Raw genomic sequence first — 16886 nt, forward strand, 5'->3', positions numbered from 1 at the left:
TAACAGCACTTGCCTCTACAGTCTGTTAAGGCTACACGGGGGACATTTGCCTTTTGCTTGCTTGTATCGGTCAGTGAATGCAGCAAACCTGGGTTTGATTCCCCGCTCACGGCGACTATGGGTGGACACATATCTCAGCTGATTCTGGGCCACCCCTAGGTCGAAGCAGCCTTAAGTGGGTGCGACGTGAACATTTCAGCACTGCGGACTCGTCAGACGTGACCGAGTGCGGTGATGGCTACACTCAACCCCCTCGTGCGCCGTTCCGACCTTAGCAAGTGCTCGCTAACAGCCCCAACGGGCTATTGACGGCGATACGGTGAGTGGATCTTTATACCCGATGTACTCTATAGCAGCGCATAGCGTTGTCATAACGTCTTCGTCGCAAGACAGCTTTGCAGCCATAGTAATAGGTTGTTGCCCTTTTATCTGGCACCAAAACTGACACCTTTATACAAGGGATCATGTTTGCAATAACCACAACACAAGCAGTCAAAAATGCAAACAAAAAGAGACAACTCTGATAATGATATGCACTGTCCTTGAAATTGATTGGTACACACCCGAGATGGCTTTTCTTAGAGCCTAGTCTCCACTGGTGTTGGACCAGATGACGCCAAAAGGCCAGTTTGTGTAGCTAGTGAGAGTGCAGGCGGTGCAACTGCACCAGCGGCCCATAGATGCCCAGGCGAAGGGTGTACACAGAGGAGGAGGCGGGGGGGGCGGGCGGGGAGGCTGGGGAATGGACAGGGAGCCCAGCTTAGGACTCGTGCCAGCGAGGCTACTATGCCAATTTCTACAGCTAAATTCTCGCAATTACAACTATGCACGGGACTAATACTTCATAGAGCGTTCATCCTCGGAAATGGCTTTTCATCCTCGAAGTGGCTTTCCAGCTTCGACGGGAAAAGTGGCTTTGCACGAATTATCACCTGGGTATCTAATCGCTTTCGATGCCCATTGGCGGTCTGGTTTTGACCGTTGTTTGAAGGCCGAATTCACACAAGGCTGGCACACACTCTGTGCGGCTCTTCCGATTGCCTGTGTGAGGCAGGCAGACGGATGTTGGTTGCTGTGAATCCGTCTGAAGAGCTGACCTGACGGTATAGCATCGGCCATTGACAGATATGGCATCAACAGCCCTGGGGGGGGGGGGGGGGGGCAGGGGAATGGTATGACAATGTCCTCTCTCAGCCCAATCGCTGGGAAGACTTTTATTGTTCTGCTAAGATGAACTGTGCGAACACCGCTGCTGCTGCCAACATCAGCAGTGGCCCTGCATACCAATCGTCTACTTTCAATGCAATCTTATCCTCTCCTTTTCGCTGCATACCAAGGTGAACTTGATTCTAGAATATCGCAGATGTGCTACAATACCGCGTACAGAGAGACAGCCAAAACGGCGGGTTACCCGCGTGCAGCATTGCCTTGACATTTTATGTGTAAACAAAAAAAGGTAAAAGCGCAGCCCTGCAATTTTCTTGCTCATGCACTCTGCTTGAGGGAGCTCTAGAAAGCCCCCCTTGAAGATATGTGACAAAGAGCTTTGTAGCTCATCGGATTACTCAAGTCTATAATATTCTGATTCAGATTTTTGGAGAGGTGATGGTCACTGCACACTCTACCTTTACCACAGCACACGTTACCTGCCGATCGACTCCTAACTGCGAGCGCGCACATTTATACTGCATAAAACGTGTAATCACTCCGGACGCATGCATTGTACAGGGTTTGACCATTAAACAATGGGAGAGGGTTTTTTTGGCACCTGTAATTTCAACCAGCATTCTGTAATGGTATTATCTGCAACGGGTCAGGAATTAAAACTGAAGGCATGTCATTTTAACTGAGCACATCCATTTACTTTCCTCAATATGAACGTTTTAAAATGTTAATTATTCTTTCTGACATTAACATTTGAAGTCAAATTCTAAATACCGTGTTCAGCCCTGACATTTGTATTGCATTACATATTTAATAGATGTCTTTGTATTCGTGAGTTGTAATTTTAGCTGAGGTTTTAGAAATAAAGACTTGTATAAATATATGTACATGGCATTATTATTTAATGAGATGCTGTGTTGCGCATGTGTATTCTTTACAGCTCCTTGTACGTGACTACGATCATCTTTCCACATTTGGAACCAATGACATACCGCAATCAGAAGTCACAATAATCAATTTAGGCTCTTTTATTAAACATAGGTCAACGGATATTTCATACAAATTACAAGAAACATATTCACGAGCAATTTTATCACGACAGAATTATAGTCCAAGACATAAAACTGTGACATCGGCATCGTTTGATGTCTTATATTCCCTTTGACACCGGCACATCTGAGCTGTGGCAGTCACCACGGTACGGGTGGTTTTCCACTGACATGTTACTGAGCCAAGCCGGAAGCCGGAACTAAGACAGGCTGCATTGATCTTGCAAGACCATCGGGTTCAGATCCAACACAACAACGCTAGGGGCAGGGTTAATGACGTGCACAATACGTCTGACGTCCGTCAGGCCAAGACTCAAAAAGACCTTCACCGCGACATTTACACGCGTCACGAATTGCGTGTGATGTCAGTGGCACAGCACGGCTTGTGCGATGGCAAAGCAACCCACGCTTCCACGACCCTGCTCTGCGTTGGCTTGGCATGGTCCCCAGCACGGATCAGATGTGCAAGTGTAAACACTATTTTGTATTTTACCAGGTAAGGCCCACTGAGCTATGTAGCTGTTTTTCAGAAGCCAACTGGCCACAAATGATAGCTCAACTAAGTGACCTATTATTTGGGAATTTATAGCAGGCAAATACTCTAAACGCAAGTTTCTAAACGTGGAGGGAAACACCGGAGGGCCCTGAGAAAATCCTTGTGACCACGGAGACAACATGCAAACTCCAAATATACAGCAGGCGTCAGGGTCGGGATCGAACCCACGAACTCCTGTATACCAGGCGAGGTAGTTAACATCACGCCAGGGCGTCCGCTCGCCACCGTTGTTCCCACTGAATTCAGACATGCCTGAATTGTGCGTTGAAATGTTACCATTGAAATTACCACACAATCTGTCAGATGTATAGAATAAATATACATTTCCACACTTAACCTATTCATTCACAAAGGTGAATTGCTTAAAGAAATTAGTTTAACCGTTGACATGTTTTTGGGACAAATGTCCCCAAAATATATAAAGTCTGAGACCATTTCAGACGCGGCGTGCGTACGTAAGAATTGAACAGTTGCTCTAAAGCATGAAGGACGCTTTCAATCTGAAGCGTGCAAATTTCAAGGACAGCAGCTGCTGATATCTGGCTTCTAACACACTCGTATAAAGAAGAAGAATACAGCCAGCACCTTGGGGGAAAAATTCCTAGGTAACCTAAACAGCGCGAAAAAATAAATTACAATAAGAAACAATATTTTTCCCATTGATGGTTGATGGGAGACCATCCATGTGGCTGAGTGAACATCGTGGAATTCTCGAGGCAAATGCCGCATTTGCCATTTAAAAGAACATGTTATGCATTGTGAGCTGATACATATTTTGAAAATTAACCTTCACGCTTTGCAGAGTAATGTTACTGAATTTATAGCACAAACATGCACTGTGTTTCAGCCGTAAATGTGCAGGCACACACATCTTAATCGCATTACCGTTTGTATTATTGGTTTATATTTATTTCTTGATGATAACCATTGGCATCTGCCACCTTGTTAAATACATGGGTACATATGTACCAAACAGTGCTCCACTCTCTAGGGAAACATCAACTGGATAATTTTTTAATGATAATTATTAATACGCGAACATTTAAAGGCAAACGATTAACGTGAAAACTGCAAGATGTATTCTCAAACATGAGGCAAAAACCGACTACTGTACTCTATGTTATTTATTTAGATGGGTTTTTTTTCAGATGCTTTTACCAGGAATGTTTCTTTCTTCAACGGATTAATAAAAGAAAGCACAATGCCTTTCGAAAACTCCGCACAAAATACAAATATACAAAGAAGCAAAATCAAAGAGTGCTTCGTTTCAAAGTATCTGTCTCCCCGCTCAATGACCAGATCAATGTCGAAAGGCAAACAGTATTAGATTTCCACAAAGGTGTCCTTATTTTTATCTACCCGGGGGTGGGGGGGAGCTGAGTCAATTTCTAACTGGGACTTAAATTAGCGACTATCTCATTATGATTTGAGTTCTGCAGTTACAGAACCATCCAGGCAGCATTTTTTAAAAACTCATATATATACTGCAATGGTTATCAATACAGTGGTGGTCCGTTCAATCTCCCAGCGTAGCAGTTGAAATGATAGGCAAGTTGATCCAATCCACCCCCCCCCCCACCTTTATGCAGCCAAGAATAAATAGGTACACCACAGTTCTAGGTGTGGTGGAGTAAAATGAGGGTACTCCCAGATCTTCCAAGACATCTGACCAGAGTGGTAAGTAGGCCAAATACCCTCTAAAGGGTCTCTCTAGAGAGTATTTTACCATTAGCCCTTCTGCCATTAGTGGTGTTGGCCCGCTATTGCAGGGCTGCACCTTTATCTTTACTCATAATGCAAAAGGGCATTACTCAAATGAAAACAACCCCCAACTTTTTAAGAATAAAATCAATTACGCAGCTTTCTTCCTGTGTCCCGTCACGAGTTTTTTCGCACGGATTATTAGTCACGGTCTGAATTAAAGATTAAATTTAGAACCAAACTATAAACTTTTACATTCATATTCTTGTCATTCGCTGTCGCGGTTAAATCTATCATTAATCATTCATAAGCCAGGCTGTGAGCCACGTGGACATTTATTGAACGACAAATTTAGTCACCTCCTTGTGATTGGCTAATTCGCACGAGAGAATATTCACTCGGGTACTGTGAGAAGCGCTTCGGTAAACTATCTGCCAGGGAAAAAGAGGGGCAAATGAACAAAAAACGATTATTGTCATGTCTTTGTAAAATAAACACATTGTATTAATATCCTCTGCTCTTAAGACGTAGAATACAATGTCAACATATCCAACTATCACGTACACACCCCCACAGAGAAGTGTTTTCCCATGTCAAAGCAGTCCACACTTTATTTTTAATTGCACAGTAAAATATTCTCTAGGGATGTTTATACATCTGACCTCATACCGGATATGCGACGTTGTGCCGTACACCGTGAAGCTAAAACGACATCAAACGCACAAGAGACAAAGACTCTCTGTCTAGACTTATAGACTGGAGGAGAAAGTATTATTTGATGAACACGTATTAAGGTCAGCATGGAATTTTGAAGGGGTGGTGTGGCCAGCCCAATGCCAGATACCTTGTGTCCCTACGTTATAGATGTGACACATCAAGTACACATTTAAGGTTTAGACGACTGCACGGGACACGTTCAGAAACCACTTTCCGCTAATGCTGGGAATAGAACTCAGGCCCCTGGTATCATGATATATTGTGCTAACCACTATACCACCGCTCCACAAAATCAAAGCTCTCCTATATAGCCTACACAGGCTGCTGGGGCCAGTGCAATGACCACGCACAAAGGGGTGGTGGTGCCTTTCCAGTGCTGATGTGTACACACTGCTCCAGGCACTCACTTAAGGCTGAATCAACCTTGGGAAGGCCCAGACCTAGTTCACATATTTGCCACTGATGTAGACAGTGGCTGGGAATCGAACTCGGGTCACTAAGTTCGTAGTGTAGTGTGCTAACCACTATGCCAATACGCCACTACTACACACACAGTATGCGTGGTCAAATAATGCATGCGTTCAACAGCTGTATTTGTATATGGGATCATGACTGAAATGTACGAGTAAATACATCCAAAACAATGACAGGCGTTTGAATTGATGGAGTATGATTTCAGATCATGATGACAATTTCCAATTTAAAATGTCACATTTCGACATCAGTGGTTCTAAAAAAGCATAACGAATTACGATTTGAAGGGGGTGCATTACGCCCATGGCTATATATTTAGCCACTTTAGTTTTGGCGCAATCCTGTTATCCACGCTTGAATTACAGTTTATTTACTTTTAATAATGCTAAGAAGCCAACGCTCTGTGTCACTTTGACTTACAAAATAAAAATTTCAGTGGCCTAAAAGTAACATTGGCCATAGCCAAGTAGTTGTCTTAACAGTACGGTGCTATGTTTATCGTCAAACACTAGAATTACTGAGGATCTGGTTTTCCCATTTATGAACACACATTTCAAATATAAAGTGTGTGTCTACCGCTTCAAACGAGCGTGGGGCAGGAACCATCTCTGTTGATGACCTTGAGCCAAGGACAGCAACTCCATAATTCTATAATGGGAGCCAATTTGTCCATAGGACACTCACTATTCATACTGCTCCCTAGGTTTTCGTGGTTGTGTTATATGGCTCTCCAATGTGTGTTTGTCGTTGTACCACACGTTGTTTTGGTATGATGTACGACGTTTCGCTATACGAGCTCCCGGCACGTGCAGCTAAACGAGTTAATTATCGGACATAACGCCAAAACAATACGTGGCATAACCCCAAAAAACGTGAGACAACCATCAGCGGTTGACTTCCCACGAAGTGAAAATCATTGTTTTTTCAATCACGGAGGGAAGCTGGGCCGAGTTGACTGCTGATCAGGATTTGCAACCTTTCCATTGCGAGTTGAGTACTCTTAATAACAGTGTCAAATTGAAAAATATTACCACCATAAAATTGAGAGTCAAGGTGTTTTATCAGTGAAAACGTAATATTAATAACCAATTCCAGTGGTTGTTGGAAAAACACCACCCAAGATATGAATGAGGCACAGTGAATGATTTGACATTATGTGCATCAAATCATGAATGTAACAATAAGTGATTTAATATATCTGAATATCGTATGTAAAATATACATTTCATGCATGGGGGCTCCGATAGGCATTCTTCCCTCGACACGATGCCAAATTTACCAATCATCCTCTCATCTCTGCAACCGTAACTACCTTTGTACTGAAGTCGCTCTTTATGATGTGGTGTGTTTTTTTCACATTCAGAAGAAAAATCTGAAGAGACAATTTTCTATTTGGGTCATGAAATTTATGGGTGGGGCAATATCTTTGGATTTTTTTGGTTTGTTTTTTAGCCTAAGCCCACAAAGGTTTTGCATTTGGAGGATGTCACGTGTGCCGAATCCAAATATGACATCAGATAGTCAGTAACTCATCTTCTCAGTTACTTTTTAGGAGAATATGACACAAAATCCAAAATAATGCAGACACAGCCTTCGACCAGTTTGAAATATATGACTGCAGATTTGGCTCTCTGATGTGTTTTTGGCAGGCCCTACCACCTTGTTGTTTGGCACGTTGTTTGTCATTTAGCTCTGCGTGTTGGTAGAATCGTTAGTAACTGAATTCAACCGAAGAAGCTACCAGCACTTGGAACGAAACGTCAGACCCCGTACCAAACAACACAACACAAAAACGCATTGAAGAGCTATAACTGTATAGCACAGCTGCAAAATCCTGTGCAGTAATGTTACTGTGTTGTGTACGTCTGTGAAAATAGTATCATCCCTTTACCTTGAAGTAGATCTTGCATCGCTCCAACAGCACCCTCCATTTCAGCTCTGTCTTCTGAACATCAGTCATTTGGGAAAATTCATCCACCTGCAAATAAAGTGCCATTATGTTGTTATCACAAAAGCAATATACACTTTACATGAAAAACATGCTTTCAAAGGCCAAATCACGCATGTTGCCCGATCTCATTAGACCTCGAAAGCTAAGCGGATTTGAGGCTGGATAGTGCTTGAATGGGTGATCACCACGCACAAAACTATTGTTTTAGGCCACTGTAATGGTTGCGTTGTTAGCAGGGCACAGTGCAGCAAAATCAATCGTTTGCTCCAACATCTTCACTCATCTCATTCATCAAGTCTCACTGACTAGCAGAGTGACGTACGATCAAATAACCTTCACGACCCGCACAGCCTTGGAAGGTCATCATTCAGCAGTGGATTGACAAAAGGGACATATATCTACATTTTTCAAGAATCAAGTTCAATATTGATAAAATAGGATGATGCCGTAGCGTGTCATGGTTAGCTCATTGGACTTGTTTCTTTCATAAACGGGCACGTTTATCAAATTTCCCCCCACCTCAATCCAACCAGCATCATAAATTGATACACCACAGTTAGCCGACCAGCAGGTCGCACGTGGTGGTGCAGGATGTCTAACCAGCGTGGAAGAGTGGGTCAAAATACCCTCTAGCCACCTACCTCTAGCTAGCCAAACAGTCACTTAGTTCACGATGGGTAAAGCCCATAGATCTAAGTATGTCTTTCTCTGGCACCTCCCAGCTCAACCAGTCTACTCATTCCTAGCAGCAGCCTCAGCCGCACCAACCTTACCATAATAACAAGTAAACCCGTAAAAACAAAGTTTTTCACTATAAATCCTTTATATGCATGGCGGCTAGTCCTCTCGTCCTCTGGCTTGAGATGGCTGCCACCTCTGGGTCAGATGATTGTCTGGCAGCATTAAACAATTGGTAATTAAATATTAAAAACATTTTCCCTAAACAGTTAAAATTTTGGAATTTTTTTCACGAAAATGCATTGTCACGCACAACGAGTCTGTGTGCAAAATGTCAGCTGGATTGGATCACGGGAAGTGGGTTAAAAAACGACCGAAAGATTTGCACGGTCCTAAGCAAGCAAGCACGCAAGCAAGCGAACTTAATATAAAGGATTAAAAAAAAACTCCGATCCAGGGGCCTACTCTGGCTCCTCTCCCCCTCAACCAGTATATATACAAGGTCGGGTCTCTTGGAATTTCTCTTTACTTGATACAGCAATTGTGCTGTGACGGTTCCACCTGAAGACGGAAGCTTGTGTTGCCTCCGAAACGTCGTGATTTTTTATTTTACTTTTATTAATTTTAATTCTATTTTTTTACCTACGTGACTTTACCGAAAAGAAAGAAGAAAAAAAACCTAAGAATAAGTATATCTTTGTCAATGGCAATCTGGCCAAAACGGCTGTATACGATAGCGAGACCTCCCCTCAGCTGTGGCGTGAGCATTCAATTGCAGGGTTTCACCTTTGACATCTAATCGTGGCACAAAGTTTGTGAAAGATGCAAAATCCACCTCACGTTTTTGCTCGTCTCAGGCTATGCATGATGCCTGAATTTATTAACCGGAACGTGACTGCAGTGATTTCATCCTCAGCGCTTTCTCCAGCAGATGGGCAAATGCAGTCCAAGCAACCTCCCATGAGAACTGGTCTGCTGGGAGACTCAGCACTGGTGCATTAACATCGCCACATGCTGCCTCTGCGCTCCATTTATCAATTAATTCACCTGCATATGTTATCACCTGAGACTGGACAACCTGAGGCACACTGTATAGATTCCTAGAATTGGAGCAATGAGCCATCGATGGTTATAATAACATACTCTGGTTCTTTCGGTAAAGTCACGTAGGTAGAAAAATAAAATAAAACCAAACATAATATATCACGACGTTTCGATCGCAACACAAGCGGTCGTCCTCAGGCGGAAAAAATCCGTCAACACTTTTTCTGGCCCACGCACGTTTTTTTTCTAATTTGAATTACCACCGCAGCGAGGGATAGTGTTGGAATGTGAATTTACAATTTAACACCAGACGATCACCAGATAACCCACTGATGAATGAAAGCTTCCCCACGGTAGTCATGGTTTTTTTTGTTACCATACTTCACCACGCTATTCAATGCGGGTCGGTGAAGGAGGGGAGAGACCAAGAACAGTGATAATGTCACTTGTCACTGCTGATGTTAGCTGTGGTGGAGAATAGAAATCATGTCGTTGACTTGATAGTGAAGTGCACTATTTAATTCTGAACAACTCCACCCTACCACCATTTGATTAATAATAGGGATGTAATGATCCACCTCTTTCACAGATTGATTAATTATCATGCTTCGGGATCACAATTCAATTCATGAAACAATTATATAATTCCCATCGTGGTGCATGCATAATCTATAGTAGCTGAAGGGTTTGGATGAGCCAATCATATCCGCTATGCAGCATACGAATTGAAATTCAGAAATAAATCATTCTCACATGCACGAGTTGATGTGTAAATCTTGAGCAAACAAAAATCGATATTCATTGCCAAATCAATGAATCATTACGTCCATAGTAAATTGTGTTTTATCGTCCTAATCTGTATATCCAAAACAGCAATGTATGGTAATGAATCCCAAGGATTAAAACATATTTCAAAAAAGGTTTGCCACAAAGCGAGAATGCATCTAACATACGTGGCTAAAACTCAACACGTTCATCAAAACACTGCGGCCTTAAAATGGATGTATAAATACATCGTAGGAAATGTTTCAGGCAATGGCCCTTTTTCAGACAACATGAAGAAGGGTGTTATGAAAAGGCCCAAAACGTCGCCTCTTTCTCCAGTTTAAGGCCCCAGTGTTTATTCACGAACGTGTTGAGCTTCTTTTATTGCGCTTGTGCACCAGTATCAGCAATTAATTTTCTTGAATGTCCATAGCTGGTACATTTGCGAGCGAGTGAATGGCTGTTGCACATAAATGATGTTCTATTTGATGGGCTAGAAATCAGCATTTTGGCACAGATATAATCGAGACGATAAAAACTAAAAATCCCAAAACGAAAATTATAAATTTTGCCCCTCCCCTCACAAATTTGGGTTGATGAAAATGCGCATATGGAGGCTTTGAAGGGAATCTCAATGCAAATGTTTTCAAACCTACACACGTTTGTACATAGGAGATGTAAAGGTGCCAAATCCAAATATGATATCACATTTTCTCAGCACATTTTAGACATCCTATCAGCCACATGGACTTGTGGGAGTGCATAATTCCAACATCCTAGCTTCAACACAAGCAAACGCTGTACTAGTTTGACATTCAGTGTTTCATCAGCAGAGACAGGCTTTCTTGAACCAATGCTGGTGAACTGACAAACGTTTATAGGCATATTGCAGATGGGCTGTATAAAATACCTTTACTTTTCACGTGAAAGGACAGATATGGGAAGGAGGCATATTGTGTGCTCATTTCATTTTGATACAATTTATCGGTGACATGACTCAGGGAGAAAACACATAACTTTACATTCTTAAACAGAAATATAGTACACCTTGAAGTAGACAGAGCTGTTAGGGAGTGTCGTCAGAGTGAATATGGGTTGAGACTTGGGAAAATGCGGCAGATCAAAGTTTCACTGGCGGTTGACAACGGAAATTATGAGTCAAAGTGTGACCAGAGACAAACGGGGTCGATGTCATCCAGGAAAAGGCACGGTTAGATTGTGTGAAAAAGTGGACTGGTGTGACATATGTCTGGCTGAATAAGTGACTGGAAAAAGTGCACTCTGCAAGTGGGTGCCACAATCATCGGCTATGATCAATCCATAAAGGCCTCCAAAAGCCATCAACATCTCTCATGATTCTGTGATGTAATAATCCACGTCACCTGATATTGCTCCATCTCCGCCGGTGGACGGACCTCGTTACATTACTTGGTCGCCACTGCGTCATTATTCTCGATACATTAGACATAATCTCTTCTCGTAACGCATCTTGCGCAAGGCTGCTTACTTTTCTTAAGTTTGCATGATGTCACAAACCTGCGTGTGTTCTATAATCCACGTCTCCCTCTTTCTGTCTCTCAATACTAGTTTCAAGCAGACATATCTCCATGCTCTTTCTTAGACTCTTCAGTCATTGTTTCGTGTATTTTTTGCTATCGACCATGTGTCTGAACCTCATGTCATAGGAGGTAAGTACGCACTAAATTAAGAGGCTACCACAGTCTCTAGATAACGGATGAAGGTACTGAATTAATCATTAATATTACCTTCTGCCCGACTAATACAAGAGGGTGGGGCTGATGCATTGCTCTTACCGTGCAGCCCAACATCTTTTCGGCCACATCTCCTGTGACCCAGCAGTTGTTGAGGCTTCCGGTGCAGTCGGCAATCTCTATCGGCATCTCGAACTTCCTCACGGTGGCTGTGTTGTTGAGCAGAGTGGCGTCGCAGTTGTCGTTTGCGCACATCTGACTGTCGGGATCTACCGAGCACTTGCACAAAGAACTGCGCGCAAAACCCACCACCCCGCCGAAAAGAAAAGGTACATTGAAACATTAATAACGCTCATCACTCTCACGGATTAACTGGCCTCATCGCACAATAAATTAGCAATTGTACCAGTATTGGAAATTTAGCAGCTGCTATAGTTTTGTTAAAAAAAAAAACAGGCAAAATATGGAAATATGCCAAACTATCAATTGGGCTCTGGGTGTTTTGGCAGAGGTGTTTCGTTACGAAACACATTTGTATTTATGTGCTGTATAAATCCAAATTGTATCGCATTGCATATCTTTTATGGCCTCAGAGATATGTCAGGGCTGGATTTAGGTATCTTTGCCCCTGGGACACAAGAGCTAGTTTGGGGAAGGAGTTGGTTCAGCATGAGCACGAGACAATGAGGGAAGGACTGAAAAAACTGTCCTATTTTTCTTAATTTGAAAAATTGTCCTATATGTTTTTCATGGGCCTCTCTGGGGTCCTGGGCACGGGACAAATGTCCCCATTTGATGCTGCGATGAGTACGCTCGACTGACAGGCGGCCGCGCGTGAGTTCAAATTCCGGATGGGGGTCAACTCGGCTTACAATCTCTCCGTGATCAAAATGAATAGTATCACTTTGTGAGGAGTCTACATTCATTGTTGTAGAGGGTCACTGATCCCACCTTAGCAATGTGAAATTTACACCATCACCAGCTCAGGGCCACTGGAAAAAAGATGCCTAAATATCACAGTGTGTGCATTCAGCAAAACCTTTATATTAGATTAGATGTATCCACAATACCAATAGGTCAAATTGAAGGGGTCAGATTCATGTGTTGGTAAAAAGTTCCTTTATTTTACGTTTTTATCGACAATGTGCTAATGTCTCCAAATCGCAAAGGCTATGAGTGTTGGCCATTTCCTTAAGACGTGAATGCATCCAAAAGTGTCTCCCTGCCCATATATAGCCATGGCATTCGTAAGGTGAAGGTGAACCTTCATTATTTTTCCCGTTTTCTTGGCTGATGCTAAGTGTGGTTGCCTGCTAGAGAAATGTGAAAGTCATATTCGGCCCTCGGTAAGGAAAATATTATTTACCCCGTACTGTACAGGAGTCAAAATGTTTAAAGGGCCTCTCATGTAGACTATTTTTGAAAGGGCTAAACATGTTTAAACATAAGGGTGCCAAATCTGAGCTTTGGTTGTGGATGGAGCAACACAGTGCACCCAAACTGTGCAATAGTGTCTGATGTTCTCAGGCTCATGTTTGACCTGGTGTTGTCATGTTGGGAGTGTTATCAAAAAGGTTCCTCATCCCCTGCCCTATCGCCACACTAGACTCCACCACATACACGGCAAGGGCAAACAAAACACAACACCCATCTGCTTATTGAATGCAATTGTGGTCCCGAGTCGTAACAGTTCATTGAGTCGTAGCGGGGCGTGGGGTGAATCGGTACATGTCTAACAGCATTAAATCTCAACTCCGAGTCACGAATCGAGACTAATGAATCCTCTGAACCAGTGGGCGTGCGGCTTTGCACAGGGGAGGCTTAATAATTACCATCGTACGCTCATGACTTTGCTGGCGCTGTCGTCGACATTGAGCATGGAGATGTACATGCACCCGATGCCGCAGACAGGCATGGGCGATTCTGACGCTTGGAGAGACACCTGCTTTTCCTTCATCTGCTCAATGGTATAGATGTCCTTTATGGTGTTCACTGAGAGGGATAATTAATGACAAAAATTGCAAGGGAGCAGACACGCCAATATTTTACCGCAATTCAAATCCGGGGGAAAAAAAATAAAATTAGGGGGTGGTGCTGCTGATGGGCTGTCATGCTCGCGAATTACTCTTCACGCGAGCAGTACTCACAGTCAAGTGTTTTGAAGCCTTCCGGAGAAATGTCTTCCTCAAAATTTCCTGCTGCAAAGTAGTCATTTGCATAAGTAAAGAGAAGCTGTGCCTCCTGGGTATCTGAGACAGAGGAGGAATTTGAGATGATTACTCTACACGTTCATTAGTAGTGTCGGCAGCATGTACACATGGTGCACTCTGAGGTATCCTTGTTTTCATCATCAGCTGTGGTCGATTCACTGCTGGATGAAGGCCTCTCCAAGCTGCTACCACCTCTCACGATCCTTTGATGTAATAATCTACCCAGCACCTGCACACTTCATTACTCTATCCCCTCGGTAGACGTGTTTTCACATGCATTATTTTTCTTGGCTGTCATCATTCTGGTTTGGTATGAATGAATACAAACTTGTATGATTTCAAGCAATTTGAAAAGAATACACATGAGATAACATTGTTTTTAATTTACGAAACAGTTGCATATTAGAACCCACTTCAAGGAAGCAGTTTATTTTCTTAAATGAAATATTTGATATAAAAAAAATGGTTGCGTGAAACTGATTTATATAACTGTATTTCGTGTTGCCGTATTGGTTAAAATATAATACTGCACTGCACTTAAAACCCGGTGAGTTTGACTCCGGGTCACGTACAACATTAGCGGTAAGTCATTTGTCCTCCAGCCTTCACTAAACCGCACTTGACCAGCATCGTGAATTATGGTCATACAGTCCCCATGGCCGACACAGTGAGGAAAGCCTTTTAGCCAGCAGTGCGTTGGCAAAGGGCTGCACGTTATTATTGTTAATACTGTTTCGAGTCAAACATGGCAAGTGAAATTCAAGCACTATCTCTCACAGATTCAACAGCCAGAAAGAAAAGGCATGCAGGTCTAGAACAAAGTCTCAATAATAATCTCATCTTGATTTTTTGAATAATCTCATGTTGGCATGTTAAGAATGCTCGAATTACTGTTATGTTTTGTTGTTGAAGACACCATCTAGTGTGCAAATTATAAACTACTATGACAAGCCAATGACAAAGTTACATGGAAGCTAAGTAAGTTGAGCTTGGTTTGGTACTCTAATAAAATCAGTGTTGTCGACTTCTGTGGGGATATTTTTTGATTTAAAGCTTTCGTGACTGCAGGGATTCATCTTCTTGGTTCTTTCGGTAAAGTCACGTAGAAGGGAAGTAATAAAATAATAAAAATAAAACATAATAAAATTATTCTCACGACGTTTCGGCCACAACGCAAGCAGCCGTCCTCAGGTGAAAAACCAGGTCTCTGTTGCCTCGACGGACCTGAATAATTTTATTATGTTTTATTTTTATTATTTTATTACTTCCCTTCTACGTGATGACTTTACCGAAAGAACCAAGAAGATGAATTCTGTGGGGATACTCTCAGTAGGGGGAAGGGCATCAAAATACATTGTTGTACTGTGCTATGCCTCAATGGCTATGCTAGCCACCTTCATCAACGAGCACTGATCAGTGTGGTGAATTATGGCCATTGGATTGACAAAATGACTATGTATGTACATATGCTATGAGTAAAGGTGGACTGGAACTAAAAAAAATGGCTGAAACTCCAATGCAAATTTTGAAACTTTATATCCTCATGTAACTGGCATGTCTAATTGTTCAGGTTTACAAATGTTATGATCTCGTTTTTGATCAGTGACCACAAGTGTCAATTTAGAAGCAAATCCATGCGGTGTTTTTTTGCCACGTGAAAATTTCACATTCGTAAATACATGAAAAGGGCAAGTGTTCAACACCACTGGCATGTCCCTCTCCAATTCTGTGGTGTAACATGCAATGACGTTTCTGCTTCTATAGCATTTGAAAGTTACATTTGGTGTTAGACACATGCACAAAGCCAGCCTCATTTTGCACAGAAATGTCAGGAAAATTCAAACAATCAGGTCATGTGGCATACACGTGCAGACTGCATGAAGTGTTTTAAACACGCGCGATGGTATTTTTATATAATAAATAACTAAATAAATACGCGGTGAAGGAGTCTGTTTAATTGCTGTAATTACATTCAATATTTTTTTTTTTATAAAAGTGTGTAACAGTCCGTTGGTTGTGGTATTATTGGCAAGGGCTCTCTGTGAATACCAGACTCTGAATTCACATTCAGTAGAGTACAACAGAATGGACTGTACAGTTAACTCTATATTATAATCCATCGGCTGATTAATCACACATGTGAATTTTTTTTAATGAAATGTCCTTAAGAGCACGCTGGGTTCATTATTAGCTGCTCCTCACTCGTGGAGGGACATTGACTTAGTGCACACGTGACTGTGAATATTGGCAAGTAAAACAATTACTTTTACAGAAAATAAAAACAGATTATGCATTCTGCATCTTCAACTCCATTCTATGTGGGTAAGCAATACACGTGTGTATAGCCAATGTATGTTTTTCATTATCCGTGAATTTGTTTAATCTGGGCCACTCTTCCACCCCAATGACCCTATTAGCCCGGATAACGAAGTTGACTGCATTTGCTTTCATATATGAACTGTGCTTATATACGCCTGTCTGTTGTCCAGTCAGATGCACAGAGGTGTTTCCCAGTATTTTGTCAGTTTGATAACAAGCTCCATCGTTCATCGCGTGCCTTTGCTCTTACTTGGATTGGTAGTGATGATGGTCTTGGAGATTGCTGTGGCAACCATGGACTGACGATATTTGTCAAAATTGACCTTCACGTCAGCCGCAAATATCACTGGACAAAAATGCAATGAAATGTCTCGTAAATGTTACATATAACAAATTAGCATTGCCATGTTCTTCATTTTTATGTTTTTATTCCAATAGGGGACATTTGAATCAGGTTGGTAATGTAATGCATATTAAAATTGTGTGTCCTCTATTTAAAAGCCTAGTAACAGCGAGATAAGAAACAAAGGGCCCAATTTACAAGTT

The 16886-nt window shown here is 42.1% G+C and overlaps 1 protein-coding gene across 4 annotated transcripts in view; it reads right to left on the minus strand.

Annotated features, from left to right (window-relative positions):
• Positions 1 to 2176: 2176 nt before the first annotated feature.
• Positions 2177 to 16886, minus strand: part of MEIOB (meiosis specific with OB-fold) — a 32667-nt gene continuing 17957 nt past the window's right edge. For all 4 annotated transcript variants that reach the window (XM_061557873.1, XM_061557866.1, XM_061557882.1 and 1 more), the window contains exons 9-14: positions 16591 to 16686; positions 13959 to 14060; positions 13644 to 13803; positions 11914 to 12103; positions 7553 to 7639; positions 2177 to 4901 (exon numbers count right to left, since the gene is read on the minus strand). In XM_061557873.1, the coding sequence (XP_061413857.1) occupies positions 4806 to 4901; positions 7553 to 7639; positions 11914 to 12103; positions 13644 to 13803; positions 13959 to 14060; positions 16591 to 16686 (731 nt within the window). In that variant the 3' untranslated portion in view covers positions 2177 to 4805. The remainder of the gene's footprint in view (positions 4902 to 7552; positions 7640 to 11913; positions 12104 to 13643; positions 13804 to 13958; positions 14061 to 16590; positions 16687 to 16886) is intronic.

This window comes from Lethenteron reissneri, chromosome 3 (assembly GCF_015708825.2).
Source record: "Lethenteron reissneri isolate LAM-NWPU_2019-01 chromosome 3, ASM1570882v1, whole genome shotgun sequence".
Lineage (NCBI taxonomy): Eukaryota > Metazoa > Chordata > Hyperoartia > Petromyzontiformes > Petromyzontidae > Lethenteron > Lethenteron reissneri.